The sequence below is a fragment of the Otolemur garnettii genome, unplaced genomic scaffold (genome assembly GCF_000181295.1).
Source record: "Otolemur garnettii isolate 467f Iridium unplaced genomic scaffold, OtoGar3 scaffold00020, whole genome shotgun sequence".
In the NCBI taxonomy this organism is placed as follows: domain Eukaryota; kingdom Metazoa; phylum Chordata; class Mammalia; order Primates; family Galagidae; genus Otolemur; species Otolemur garnettii.
In genome coordinates this window covers 7,421,631-7,435,519 of record NW_003852415.1, presented here as the reverse complement: position 1 = coordinate 7,435,519, position 13,889 = coordinate 7,421,631, and the positions used below count along the sequence as shown (strand labels likewise).

Genomic DNA, 13,889 nt, shown 5'->3' with positions numbered 1-13,889 from the left:
CCTTCCCTTCCCTTCCCTTCCCTTCCCTTCCCTTCCCTTCCCTTCCCTTCTCTTTTCTTTTCTTTTCCTTTTCTTTCACAGAGTTTTGCCCTGTTGCCCTGGGTAGAGTACCTTGGCTTCATAGCTCACAGCAACCTCATATTCTTGGGCTCATGTGATCCTCTTGCCTCAGCCTCCTGAGTAGCGGGGACTATAGGCACCCTCCATGACACCCAGCTAGTTTTTCTATTTTTAGTAGAGATAGAGGTTCACTCTTGGTCAGGTTAACCCTAACTCCTGAGCTCAGGTGGTCCACCTGCCTCTGCCTCCCAGAATGCTAGGATTGCAGGTGTGAGCCATTGCACCTGACATCTTTGCTACTTACCAAACATGCTATGCTCCTTCCTCCCATGTAGCTCCTGTCTCTGGGCCTTGCATTTATTCAGAATTTTCTTTCTCCTAGATATCAGCTGGTTTCCTTTCATAGTGAGGACTTCTGTGATAGACAGAATGTTTCTGTCCATCCCTTACTCCCAAATTCATATCCTAACTTCCCAGTGCAATTGGGACATGAGGGTTGAATACAGGGATTTCATTCAAAATGGAAACACTGCAGTCATAAAGCCTGCTAAAGACTTCTCACGGGACAGTCTCTCACTGTTGCCCACCCTTAGATCCTGCTTATTGTCATGTGCACAGTATTTCCCCAAACCTGGCTTTCTAGCCTCCCAGTTTAGGAGAAGATTAAAATAACCAAATACAAAGTGACGGTATTGGCAATAGGAGAATCTTCAGACATGGGTAAAATTAAGCTAATGCCTGCAAAACAGAAGCCAAAAGCTTCATGTATCATATAAATTCAGAGATCATGTTTTCTGAAAGAAGAATCTGGACACAGGGGAGTTCTTCCCAGGTGCAAAAGTGATGTTGAAAGTTTAGCTTAAGGTGATAATGAAATATTTGAATTTCTGGAATATTCTGAGAGCAAAATATTTTCCATACAACTGTGCCCCCAAAATCCAGGGCACCTACATATGTGGTGACATGTAAAAGAACAATATTTATAAGATGTCTTACAAATTGCAAGTGCCTGATTTGGAATTATAAATGCTTTATTTTTAAAATTTTGTTTTTGGAACACTCTAGATGTTCTTAGGGATTCACAAAGAAATGAAACAAAGTTAGTAGAGTCTGACATCTAAATGGAACATTTAAAAATCCAATCTACAATTTTGAATAAATGGGGCCATTTTGTCCATACTTAAAATTTTCATCTGCTATTTTTTAACTGCAGTAGTGAAAAGCAAAGAGTAATTAAATATGTTGATTAGCTTCACTAAAAATGTAAACAGAGTCAATGCGAAAGATTTAATGTCAGACACAAGGTACTAGACGCTTGTAAAATATGTTTTTAAACTATTAACTTGAAACATCACCCATAGTTAGTGAACTTCTCAATAAAGAGCCTGTTTAAGTGACAGGCTAAACGTTAGGCATAAAGAAAGGAATTCTCATCACCACAGATACAGAAGACAACCCATCACACTGAAAGAGAGTTTTTGTTTATTTTGTAAATATATCTTTTAGTGTTTTTGGTAATAAAATAAAAAGATTGAGTCATAGTGAATATTAAGCATATGTTTATAGCCATACAAAAAGGCCAAATTATTCAAAAGCAGAATTTCTTAACTTTTTAGGGGGGAGGGATGTCAAGGACACCTTTGAAAATCCAAGGAAAGTTATCAACTCTCAGAAACACACAGTTGCGTAATACTTGTATATAAATTTTCACAATCACAGGCTCCTAGGAAACCCAGGAACCTCAGGGTAATAAACCTTAATCTGAAGGGCAATAAACATACTTTGTGCAACCAGGAAACTTTAAAATAATTAAGAAGTTAGATCAATTCAAGTTAAGGATTTCTGCGCTCTGGATGAGGAAAAACCACTATTTTGACACATTGATAAATTTAGACAAAATTAATTTATTTAATAATGATACATTTTGAGTATTGTGAATTAGTTTTCTGTGCTTACTACATTATCCAGGGTGACATAAGAAAACAGACTTAGACTCCAGGATAGCCACAATGAAAATAAATAGGTGTTCTGGTTGCAGGTCTCTGAGATCATGACTGAACAGGCTTGACCTCAGTGGATTGATTGTTTAGTGGTGTTGATTGTGGAGGCTGGTCTCCGAAGTGCTCACAATACTATGTTCCAAACTATTTCCTCACTGCCTACTATTTGGGGCATTCAAGTCACCTCTTTGGGTCAAGTTGCTGAGATAGTCAAACACAAAAGTTACCAGAAGATGCAGGAAACTTCTCCAGGAAGGTATGCACGAAGCCAGGTGAAAACCAGGTATGTGATGAACATGAATTAAAATTTTCTTATAATATTTTCAAAGTTAAATTAAAAAAAAATAACAGAGTCTTCAAAGGAATGTCATACTTATTCTAGATTGCTTCTGGTGTTCCAGATAACCAGGAGACTCTTCTCCTTTCCTTTTGCTTAGGAGGAGAAAGTTTAGGAAGCACAGGTGAAGTCAACATTTCTTGGAGGTGGCTGTTCTGAATAGTGTCTTTACCTTGGGCTGAGTAATGTAAGCATAGGGCTAGGTAAGCAATGAGAGATGTAGAACCCATCAGATGTCATGATAGCATCTAAAAAACTGATGTCTCAGATAACTAAAAAATATATAAAACAAGAGGAGAATTCCATCTACCCTATTAAAGCAAAGAAACACAAAGACTTCAAAAAGAATCATAAAGGTTATGAAGGACCCAATGGAATGAGTGTCAAGTGTCTCCAGACTTGATTAAATTAAAAAGCTTCTGCACAGCCAAGTAACAATAAACAGAGCAAACAGAGTCTACGGAATGGGAGAAACTAGTTGTAGGCTATTCACCCAATAAAGGACTAATAACCAGAATCTAAAAAGAATTCAAGCAAATCAGCAAGAAAAAAAAATGAAACAACACCATTAAAAAGTGGGTAAAAGACATGAACAGAAGCTTTTGGAAAGACAACTAATGGACAATTAGTTCTCAACTTCTTAACCATTACTAATCATCAGAGAAATGCAATCACAACCACAGTGAGATGTCACCTAATCACAGTAAGAATGGCTTTTATCAAAAAGACCCAAAACAATAGATGCTGGCATGGATGTGGAGAGAAAGGAACTCTTATATATATTGTTGGTGGGACTGCAAACTAGTACAACCTTTATGAAAAATGGTATAGAGATTTGTCAAAGAATTAAAGTAGACCTATCATTTGATCAAGCAAACCCACTACTGGCTATTTACCTATAAGAAAAAAAAGTCATTCTGTCAAAAAGACACTTGTACTAGAATATGTATTGTAGCACAATTGAAAATTTAAAAAATGTGGAATCAACCAAAGTGCCCATCAATTCATGAGTAGATTAACAATAGAATGGTGGTACCAAGAGACCAACCCTCTTTTTAAATTATAGACTTCTAGCTATGGTGCAATAAACAAAGGTCAGCATGTCCCATTGTGTCCCACAGCCTCTGGACTTCATGGTCTATTAGTAAGATCTTGAATTTATTCTCAAGATTGGGACCCCATTGAGAAGGAAAAGGGTGCTATGAATTATACTTAAATGATAGACATGACTGGGTTCAGGACACACTATTCCAAAATTTGGCACTTAGGTATTTGCAAAAACAGCAGAACAGGAAGGTCTCTCTACCTTCTCCTACCCTTCTACCCTGAAGCAGGCCATAAAAGAATCCTCTGACCTTCCTTTTTTTTTTTTTTGAGACAGAGCCTCAAGCTGTCCCCCTGGGTAGAGTGCCATGGTACCACAGCTCATGGTACTCCAACTCTTGGGCTCAAGAGAGTCTCCTGTCTCAGCCTCCCAAGTAGCTGGGACCACAAGCACCTGCCACAATGCCCGGCTATTTTTTGGTTGCAGCCATCATTGTTGTTTGGCGGGCCTGGGCTGGATTCAAACCTGCCACCTTAGGTGTATGTGGCTGGCGCCTTAGCCACTTGAGCCACCGGGTCGAGCCAAAGACAATTGATAAAATTAAATTTACAAATAAACTAACAAATATATAGAAAACTCAAGAAATAACTAGGTTTTACATTTACTTCTTCAATAAATCAAGTATTTGTTTATAAAATCAGTTACCTCCAACAAGGTTTTTTCTAAGCTGCCCCTAAAGAACGTCAAAATTCATGTTACCTTGTATTGTGTTACAAAGCAAGTAGTAACAAATTTTATTGTCCATTAACATTCCCAAGTAAATAAGTCAAACCCTTTCAGCTTACAGGTTAGAACTCTTCAAAGCTCTTGGAATATTGCTTCTCTACCTACCCTCCATCCTCACCCCTGCAACTCCTTATATCCAACTTGTACTGGTACTTCAGGAGGTGGCACCAAGCCAGTTTATGTAAGTCCCCCAATCCCTACTAAGAACGTCAGTTTAAGTAAGTCACTTCATCCTAGCATACTTGCACAATTATCATTATATGTTTATGTGATTGTTTGGTTAATATTCAGCTTCCCCACTGAACTGTAAAATCCATGAAGACAGTGACATGTTGGTGATGTTCTCTATCAAATCCAGAACTTAACACAGTGTCTGGGATAGAGCCAGTACTTAATAAACATTTACAGGATGAAGAAAGTGATGAGCAGTATCGAGGGCGTCAGGCCCCACTTTGGTGCGGAATTCCCCACTGTGTGTACTGTTGGCAGGACCCATCTCCCACTGGGGATGCCAAAAGTGTAGGAGGGGGCACCTTCTCTTTCTCCCTTTTCTTATCTCCAGCAGAAAGACTAGGGCAGGTAATTTACGTCAGGCAATCAGATGCTCTCCTATAGGATAACATTGTGATTAAAAGCTTGGTGATTTAAAGAGGCAGAGGCCATTGAGAGATTATTAGTGGCAGCACATAGACAGTCTGGCAGCTGCAGGACCACAGATGGCCAGTGACTATGGTGTTGATATTGTCTGTCATAACCAGATGATTGGTTGTGGCTCCAACTCCCTACTCACCCCGGGCCCTGGCCTATTTTCAAAGCCTGGTTCTACAATGATTCTGTAAATTACATGTTATTCTTTCAAAATATTTCTTTCTTCCTTCAGCTAAACATAGTGGGTTTTCTGTCACTTAAACAATCAATAACCTTGACTGATTTAAATATATGTGTATGTGTGTGTGTGTATTCCCTCTAAACGGGATGGCCATAAAGTTCATGTGCAATCTGTCACCCTGTACCTATGCACATTCTCTCTCCCCCCATATATATAGGAGCCTGAAAGAAGGAAATGAAATCTACCTGTATAAGCCACAAAGTTTTGGGGTGTCTTTGGGGGAACATGTGGATGCTCAGAGGGCTTCTCTTAGGTTGGAAATTGTTATTGAAGTTATAACCACTGACTGTGACTAAAAACCACGGTGACATATGAAAGACATAGCCACTTCCCTAAGTGGATAATAAAGATGACTTAGAGATAACGTGAGGTTATTTTAAGTGAAGTGCCCATGTGGCATTAAATAATATTGACTCACACAATGAGAAAGTGAGAAGTTTTGTTTTCTTTGCCTAAACAAAGAAAAGGCTTAGGTTCTCAGTCTATATTTTGGAAAACACTAGGATAGTCCATCAATGGGAGCCACGGATGCAGAATGCAAATTACTAAAAACAGAACCTGAAAACTACAGCAACAACTCCTTCAGCAATGTTCTGAAAGCACCTGTGTGTGGTGGACAGACCATTTATTTCAATGAAGCCCAAGACCCCAGAGGGCAGAGGGTTTAGAGGATATAGAGGTAGCAGTTATTGCCATAATGAAACTGAAAGCAGGTAGGTTAAAAAGGACAAGCCAAGGTATAGCTGCACGTTCTTGAGGAAGAACCCACACAAATCCAGAGTGGCTGTTATCCCTGTGTACGTCCTCATTTAGAGAAGGAATGATCATCCTATACCTGGAGGCATAATTATAGCCAACATGTAACATTTTAATTCTCTTACTTCATTTTAGTTCCTTTAAATCAGTAATACTCAGTTGGGGAGAGTAATTTTTTTTTTTCCAGACTACCTGTATATGAAAGATTCTAGAATGTTCCTTGAGGGTAGGGATAGGATACCAGCTCTTTCTCACCTCTGACCCACTTAAAACCACTGTTATAATGAAAGTATAGCACACTCCTCTGGAGGGGAGGGAAGTGAGGAAAACATTCAGAAGTACTTCTTCAATGACTGACACAAACAATAACTAATTGTCTCCCACAGATCCATAAGATCTTGGGGCAGGTGTATGGGCAGTGCATCAACAGATCTGTTTACCTTTCAGTGGCAAAATATATGTAGGTAGAAGATAGGATTAGGAAGAATTGTTCTCAGCACTATAACAATTTGTAAAATGGCTAAGCAGTGGTTATTCAAGCTCTGGATGAAGGTTGCAGAAAGAATTCAAACAACTGCAAGAACAAAAGAGCTTACATTTTAAACTAAGGAAGGCTCTTCAAAAACTTTAATAGGAGGCACACTCTGAATAACATAAGTCTTATGAGGGAAGGTGCCTTATCAATGAATCCGGTGTAAGTTAAGTACATTTGGAAAAGAGTTTACCATCCAGAATAGTGTTTTAATGACAGAGATCTGTTGTATTTTTTTTTCCAACAGGGAACGCCTTCTATAACTTAGATACAGTCTTCTTCCCTCCCTCTCTTTTAGCCTCTCTTTCTTCCTTTCCTTCTTTCCTTTCCCCACCTCCTTCCTAATTTTTGAGTTTTTGCATCCGACCAGTAGTCTTTGAGGTTATCTGCGGTGTATTGGACATCACTAGTTTTCAAACTTCTTTCTCCAAAGTCTGAGACCGACTTTTATCTGAGGGTGGGAGTTTAAAGACTCTGTAGTTGCTGATGTGCTATTTCAAATCTTGGCTCTAACACTTACAAGCTGTGCAATATTCAGCAAATTGCTGCGTGCGTGTGCCTCGGTATTCTCATCTATTAATAAAAAAGGATAATGAAATCAATTAATTGGACTTGGTGAAGATTCAATGGGTGAGTTCCTGCAAAGTGCTAAGAATAGGGCCCCACTCAAATAAGCACAATATAATTGTTAGCTTTATGTAGTTGACTTCTTTCTCCCAGAAGTTACGGAAGATTTGAAAGTCACTTTGCTACTGTCACAGATGGTTGGAGTCATTGTTCAGATGAACGTGCTATCCCCTTTTATACCTATTTTCATCAATTTTCTCTTCCCCATCTCAGGATAACTTTATTCTGTAGAATATAGTACTGTACTTCACTCCCCCGTATTCTCAAAGCCTGACCTTCCTGGCCGCTGTCTTTATCCAATTATTCTTTGTGATCCAGTAGCTTCCCTTAGGCTACTCTCATCATCAGGACGTGTCCTAGAAAGCATCTACTTGAACCCTCTCTTTTAACAGAAAGCAAATTTGCGTCCTTTCAAATAAATTACTTCACACAGTTTCACAGTTAGAGAGGGATGAAGAGATGCTGGGTTTTGACTCATTTTCCATTGCTTTCTCTCCAACGTCATTCTTTTCCAGAACATTTGGTGGCATTTTGAGCAGAATGCTCTGAGTTCCTTTTCTACTGTCAGAACCACATCTTTCTTCATTGACTCTTAGAAGTCTACCACTGTTAAAGAAGTCTCTGAAGACGTGATGTTGGGGCTTCTTTCTTCCCACCACACAGTGGACAATCTGAGACAAGCATCCTCATTTTTCCTATCATTTACTTATGCTTTTTTTGCTGGGTCAGAGGAATTTAGGATTGAATGACAGCACCTTTTTTAGAGGTGCTCATGTCCTGCTTGGATAGGCACAGAAATAAACAGCAAGTTACAGGATAGCACACAGTGTCTAAGGGCTGGGGTAGGGTTCTACGCATTGAATATTATTGGGAAAGAAGGTAGCTCACCCACCTAGAGGTCAGGATCAGGAGAGCTTCTTTAAGGAACAGACCTGGAATCTGGACCTTGAAGAAGTCATTTGCCAGATGAAAAAAGGAGAAACTGTGCTTTAAGTAGAGGACACAGAATGTGGGAGGGAAGGCAAGGGCTGTGGTGACAGCAGAGAACTTTGGGTAAAGTGTTAGAAGTTCTGTTGAATGAGTGGGAAGTCAGAGAAATTAGAAGCAATGAGGTTTGAGACTGCTAGGTCTTGGATCTTCTAGGTTGCACAAAACAATTTTATTCAGGATGCCATGAGGAATCAATGTAGAGGTTTAATCAAGAAGATGATGAGGTGAGGACAGATTTTCTTCTGTGGTAGCTGCACGGGGAATGAAACATTGTTTGGAAGTTATTGCACTAATTAATTCAGGTAAGTTGAGAAACTAGGGTATCTCAGAGCACAGAAATAAGCACCTGTGCTGAAATATTTATTACCTACTGTTTTTGTTTTGTTTTGAGACAGAGTCTCACTATGTTGCCCTGTGTAGAGTACCGTGGTGTCACAGGTCATAACTACCTCAAACTCTTGGGCTTAAGACGTTCTCTTGCCTCCGCTTCCCATGTAGCCGGGACCACAGGTGCCTACCACAATGCCTGGCTATTTTTTTGTTGCAGTTGTCATTGTTGTTTAGCAGGCTCTGGCTGGTTTGAACAGCCCTGGTACATGTGGCCAGCACCCATAACCACTGAGCTACAGGTACCCAGCCAGTCACCTACTGTTGAATGTCCCTAGGAGCTATAGAGTTGAGAAAATCTTAAATTCTCATTCACCATTTCTTTTCATTTATCTACATTTCTTTTAATAATGTGCTTTTCTTTTTTCTTTTTTTTTTTTAACCTTATATAAGTTCAATTAGCTAGGTTGCTTTTCTATCCTTTATTTCTTGTTCTATTTTTAACCAGTTAAGAAAGGTCTTTTTCCCCCTTGGTCTTATGTACAATTATCTTTTCAATAATCACTGATTTAAATTTCTGTTAATAAACACATTATGTGTCTATGTTTTGCCTTATTTAACTTCAAATTTCTAAATTGGTTACATTTAACCTGCAGTTAGAAAACATACATATTTTATGTTTTATTTGTTTAAATTTCATCTATTTATACTTCTACCATGACTATCACAAAACAAGGTTCTGTATGCACTATTTCACTGGCAGTTCACATTTGAGTAATTTATACACATTGTACCAATAGTTAATTTTATAAGGGGCCTCGAATTAATCTTTTGTCAACTCTTTGATCAATCTCCAGAACTGCTAAGATGATTTCCCATCTAGAAAGACCAAAATTAGAAATACCTTTTCTTTTGGCAATTTTATTACCCCTAAAGGTCAGTTTTTGAGTTATTCTTAATCTTATTAATACTGCAAGTGAAAAAGATTCAGCCAAGACTTGGAGTAAGCAAAGTGGAGAATGGCAGCTCTTTAGAAAGAACAACTCACCGTCATCTCATATGAAAGTTTTGTTACCTTTTCATGTGTTACATACAAATAATGAAGGTGTCAGCAAAAATATCTTCCCAAGTGTGGGAACACACAGACATGCACCCCCCTCCCCCGTTTTCGGGGTGTTCTCAGGCTGCTTTTGTGCACTTCAGTCCACCTTTCCAGGTCCCCTCAACCGCTGCCCCCCCCCCCCCCCAACACTCACAAGGTCTGTGTGCTGGGCGGTAGGCTGGGGATGCGGTGGATATCCTTGCAGGTGACTCTGAAGTCCTCCTCCTGATGGCACTCGCAGGGAGGCGATGGACACCCCTTTGCCCGCAGGGTCCTGGGCAGGGCGAGCAGCAGTCCCAGATGCAGCAGGGACACCGGCCTCATTTTCTACCGGCCCCCAGGGCTATTTCTTCATCTGCCACACTCCCTCATTCTCAGCCCTCTGCGCCTCGGATTCCTCTGGGCTGAAGGAGAGACGAAGAGCGGGAGAGGTGGGAGGAGGGAGGCTCGCTGGAAGGGGCTGTGATCTCACCACTGGAGAGGAGGCTGGAGAGGGGTGAAAAGAGACTCTTAAGTGCTCTGCTTCCCTAGGCAACTCTCCACCCAAACAAACCTCCTTGCTTTACTTTCCTTGGCTGGAGCCACGCAGCCCTCGCCGTCTGTTCCCTGACACCCAAACACCGGTCCTGGCTGTCCCCTTGGCTTCCTAACCTATGCACGCATTCCTTTTGTTCTCTCCAAAACCTAGTTTGGATTCCCTGTCCTTTTCTTCTCTTTAAACTCAAAGAGCCCCCCTTTCCCGTGGGTAGCCTTCTAATAGCGCACGCACTCTCTATGCCGAGAAAGTCCCCGCGGAATCTTTCCCAGGGAGGACCAGTGTCCTGCAAAACTGCAGATGCCTCTGCGGAGAGTTGGAGGAGGGCGCCAGCCCTGGCGAGCCGGGGGTGCAGCCCAAGCCGGCGCGCGACCGCGGGGGCTCCCCGGCTTCAGCGCCCCTCCGGCAGCGCTCCACGCCGGCTGCCACTGTTGCGCAGGAATCGCCGCCAGGAGTCGCCTCGCGGCGCCCGCCACACACTGCAGCCGGCGGACTCGGGAGTCAAGTCAGGAGCTGGGCTCTGGGGCCACCTGCTGTGCAGAACCGGGAACGGCAGAAACGGTTCCAGCTTCCCTGGAAGTTCTGGTCTGGCCAAGGACTTTACTGAACCATATTACCAACTAGATGGCAAGAAAAGAATACTTAAACAGGACCCCATCATCTCATTCCTCACACGGTAGCCAGACAGACAATTGCACATATAAACCAGATTCTGCCAGTTTCCTTCTTAAAAGTCTTCAATTGCTTATTTATTCCTCTTAGGGTAAAGGGAATATCAACTCCTTAAGACTACATGATTCCTTTTATATGACTTCTAGGACAGGGAAAAAAGCTAGGGGGATAGAAATCAGAATTAAAGTTAAGAGGTATTGACTAGAAAAAGGCGAGGGACTTAGGGATTCTATTTTTTAGGCTGGTGGTGAAGTGGATGTTTACATTTATCAAAATTCATTGACATGTAACCTCAAAATACATTCCAATGTCTATAGAAGCTTCATTTATAATCACCAAAAAACTGAAAACAACCCAAAATATCCCTCAGGTAGGCAATGGAACACTATTACACAATAATAATGAATGAACTGCTCTTATATACAACATGCACGAATCTTGAACGCATAATGTTAACTGAAAGAAGCCAAACTGAAAAATATTGTGTATTTATAGGTAATTATTCATGTTAATGAAATCATTTATATGATATTTTCGAAAAAGCAAAACTATAGGAACAGGAAGCAGATCAATCGTTGCAAAGGCCTAGGGTTTGGAAGAGAGGCTGACTTCAAATGAACACCAGTGAACTTTCTGAAATTATTTTAAATCTTGCCTGTGACAGTGGTTCCATAGTGATTCATTAGTTGTGGAAAATTGTAGTGATCAGTTTTTGAATGTTAAGGCCACCTTGTATCTCAGAGAAAAACCCTACTTGATCATAATGTATTTATTTTTGTATACATGTGTATACTTGGATTAGATTTGCTAAAAATTCTGTTTAGAAAATTTTCATAGCTATTCACGAGGGATAGCGGTCTGTTCTTTTCTGTAATTTTTGTGTCTTTTTGATACCAGAGTAATTCATTCTTCCCTCACAGAATCAGTTGGGAAATATTCCCTCCTCTTCAAATTTCTTTCTGGTATTATTACTTTCTTAATTATGTGGTCGAATTTATGAGAATTAAGTATTCTGAACTTAGAATTAAGTAGACATTGAATTTTCTTGTTGGACCATATTTAACTACAAATTTAATTTCTGAAAACACACATAGATATACGGTTATTCAAGTTGCCTAATTTTACTTGAGGCAGCCTTGGCAGTTTGTGTCCTACAATGAAATTCATCTAAACTGGTGAATTTTTTGGCATGGTTTTGTTCTCTTTATATAATCTGTTCTTTTTTAAATTTCAGATTAATGTGGGGATACAAACAATTAGAGTCCGTAGTTTGTATTTAAGGTTAAAGTCTGATTTGTATGTGTGTCCTGTTCCTTCCTTTTTCTTAGTTTCTTAAGAAACAGATTCCATAGTTTGCATTTGTAAGATTTCTTTTTTATTAAATCGTAGCTGTGTACATTAATACAGTCATGGGGTACACAGTGTGCTGTTTTTATATGCAATTTGAAATATTTTCTTCAAACTGGTTAACATAGCCTTCATGTCATTTTCTTAGTTATTGTGTTAGATAACACAATATGATATGTAATTTTATTTTCACAGAGTTTAAAATTACTTTCAATTTTTATTTTTGATTTTTCCCCTGGATTCATGGGCTGTTTAGAAGTATATTATTATTAACACTTTGGTTTCCAAATATTTGGAAATTTTCCAGGTATTGTTCTCTTACTATAGAACAACAAAGAAGTCATCATACTACATACAGGGGTGCTTTTAATTATAATAATAAAATGATTATGCAATCCAATTGTATGAAGAGATTAATTTCTGACATGGTTTAGATCTGTCCTTTCAGAGATCACCTAGGGTAGATTTAATTATTGATAAACCAGATCATTAAAAAAGTTAACTTATCTTTTTAAAAAATTTCAAAATATTATTAGGGTACATGTAATTTTGCTTACATGGATCACTTTTTAAATGCTTGAGTCAGGGTTATATGAACAACCAAAGAGTGTTCACTGTACCCATAAGGTAGGTTTTCACTCATCCCCTCCTCTCCTATTACCGTTGCTTAATTTCCAGTGAATTTTTCTTTCTTCTGTGCATATATATACTCATTGGTTAGTCCCGATTTAATAACAAGTACATGCTGTGTTTGTTTTTCCATTTTGATAGTTTGCTTAGGATAATGGTCTCCTGTTCCATCCAAATTGTTGCAAAGGAATTAATTCATCCTTTTTAATGGCTGAGTAGTATTCCATGGTATACATAGCCCACATGCTGTTAATCCATTTATGAATTGATGGGCACTTGGGTTGATTCCACATCTTTGCAATTATGAATTGTGTTCCATGCAGTCTGTCATTTTCATAGTATTCAGAGATGATATTTTGTATTTCTGTGATATCTGTTATAATATCTCCTTTTTCATTTCTGTTTTTTTTTTTTTAATTTTTTCTGAGACAGAGTCTCACTTTGTCACCCTTGGTAGAGTGCCGTGGCATTACAGCTCACAGCAACCTCAAACTCTTGAGCTTAAGTGATTCTCCTGCCTCAGCCTCCCAAGTAGCTGGGACTGCAGGCGCCCACCACAATGTTTGGCTATTTTCTTTTTTAGAGACAGGGTTTCGCTCTGGCTCAGGCTGTTGTTGAACTCCTGAGCTCAAGCAATCCACCCACCTTGGCCTCCCAAGTGCTGGGATTAAGGTATGAGCTGCCACGCCTGGCCCTTTTTATTTCTGATTGAGCTTATTTGGGTCCAATCTGTTCTGTTTCTGGTCAGTCAAGCAAATGGTATATCAATTTTGTTTATCTTTTCACAGAACCAACTTTTTGTTTTATTGATCCTTTGTATTGATTTTTCATTTTCCATTTCATTTAGTTGTGCTCTGGCCTTAGATATTTCTTTTCTTTTGCTGGCAGAAATATTAGATAAAAAGAAAAAACAAACATGGATTGAGTATAATTCTGAGGGAAAAGGGCAAGAACTTTCCAGGGATTCCATGAGAAGAATTTGTGAAGCAGAACAAGAAGGAGAAAGATATTGGCGAAGGTCAACCCCTGAGAGGCTTGAAGTCCAATGAAAAGGGTAGGTGGAATAGTTTTGTGAGTATTTGGTTTGGGACTATTGTGGGGTAAACCCCCACAAAATTTAAATGAGATGTACTCTTTTAATTCCAGAACTGAGCGAAAAGACTTGTGAGTATTATGTGCTTTTGTCGAGGCCCTAAGCAACCTGGGAAAACACAGTGGGGGCCTGCAAGCCAGGCGTAAAAACCTCTTGCAGGT

The 13,889-nt window shown here is 39.6% G+C and overlaps 1 protein-coding gene across 2 annotated transcripts in view; it reads right to left on the bottom strand.

Annotated features, from left to right (window-relative positions):
* TSHR (thyroid stimulating hormone receptor) overlaps nt 1–9,877 on the bottom strand; it is a 165,237-nt gene extending 155,360 nt beyond the window's left edge. The window contains exon 1 of one of the 2 annotated variants that reach the window (XM_003786956.1): nt 9,606–9,877. In XM_003786956.1, coding sequence (XP_003787004.1) covers nt 9,606–9,775 — 170 coding nt within the window. In that variant the 5' untranslated portion in view covers nt 9,776–9,877. The remainder of the gene's footprint in view (nt 1–9,605) is intronic. The other variant, XM_012803424.1, reaches the window with a different exon arrangement.
* Nucleotides 9,878–13,889: the final 4,012 nt, after the last annotated feature.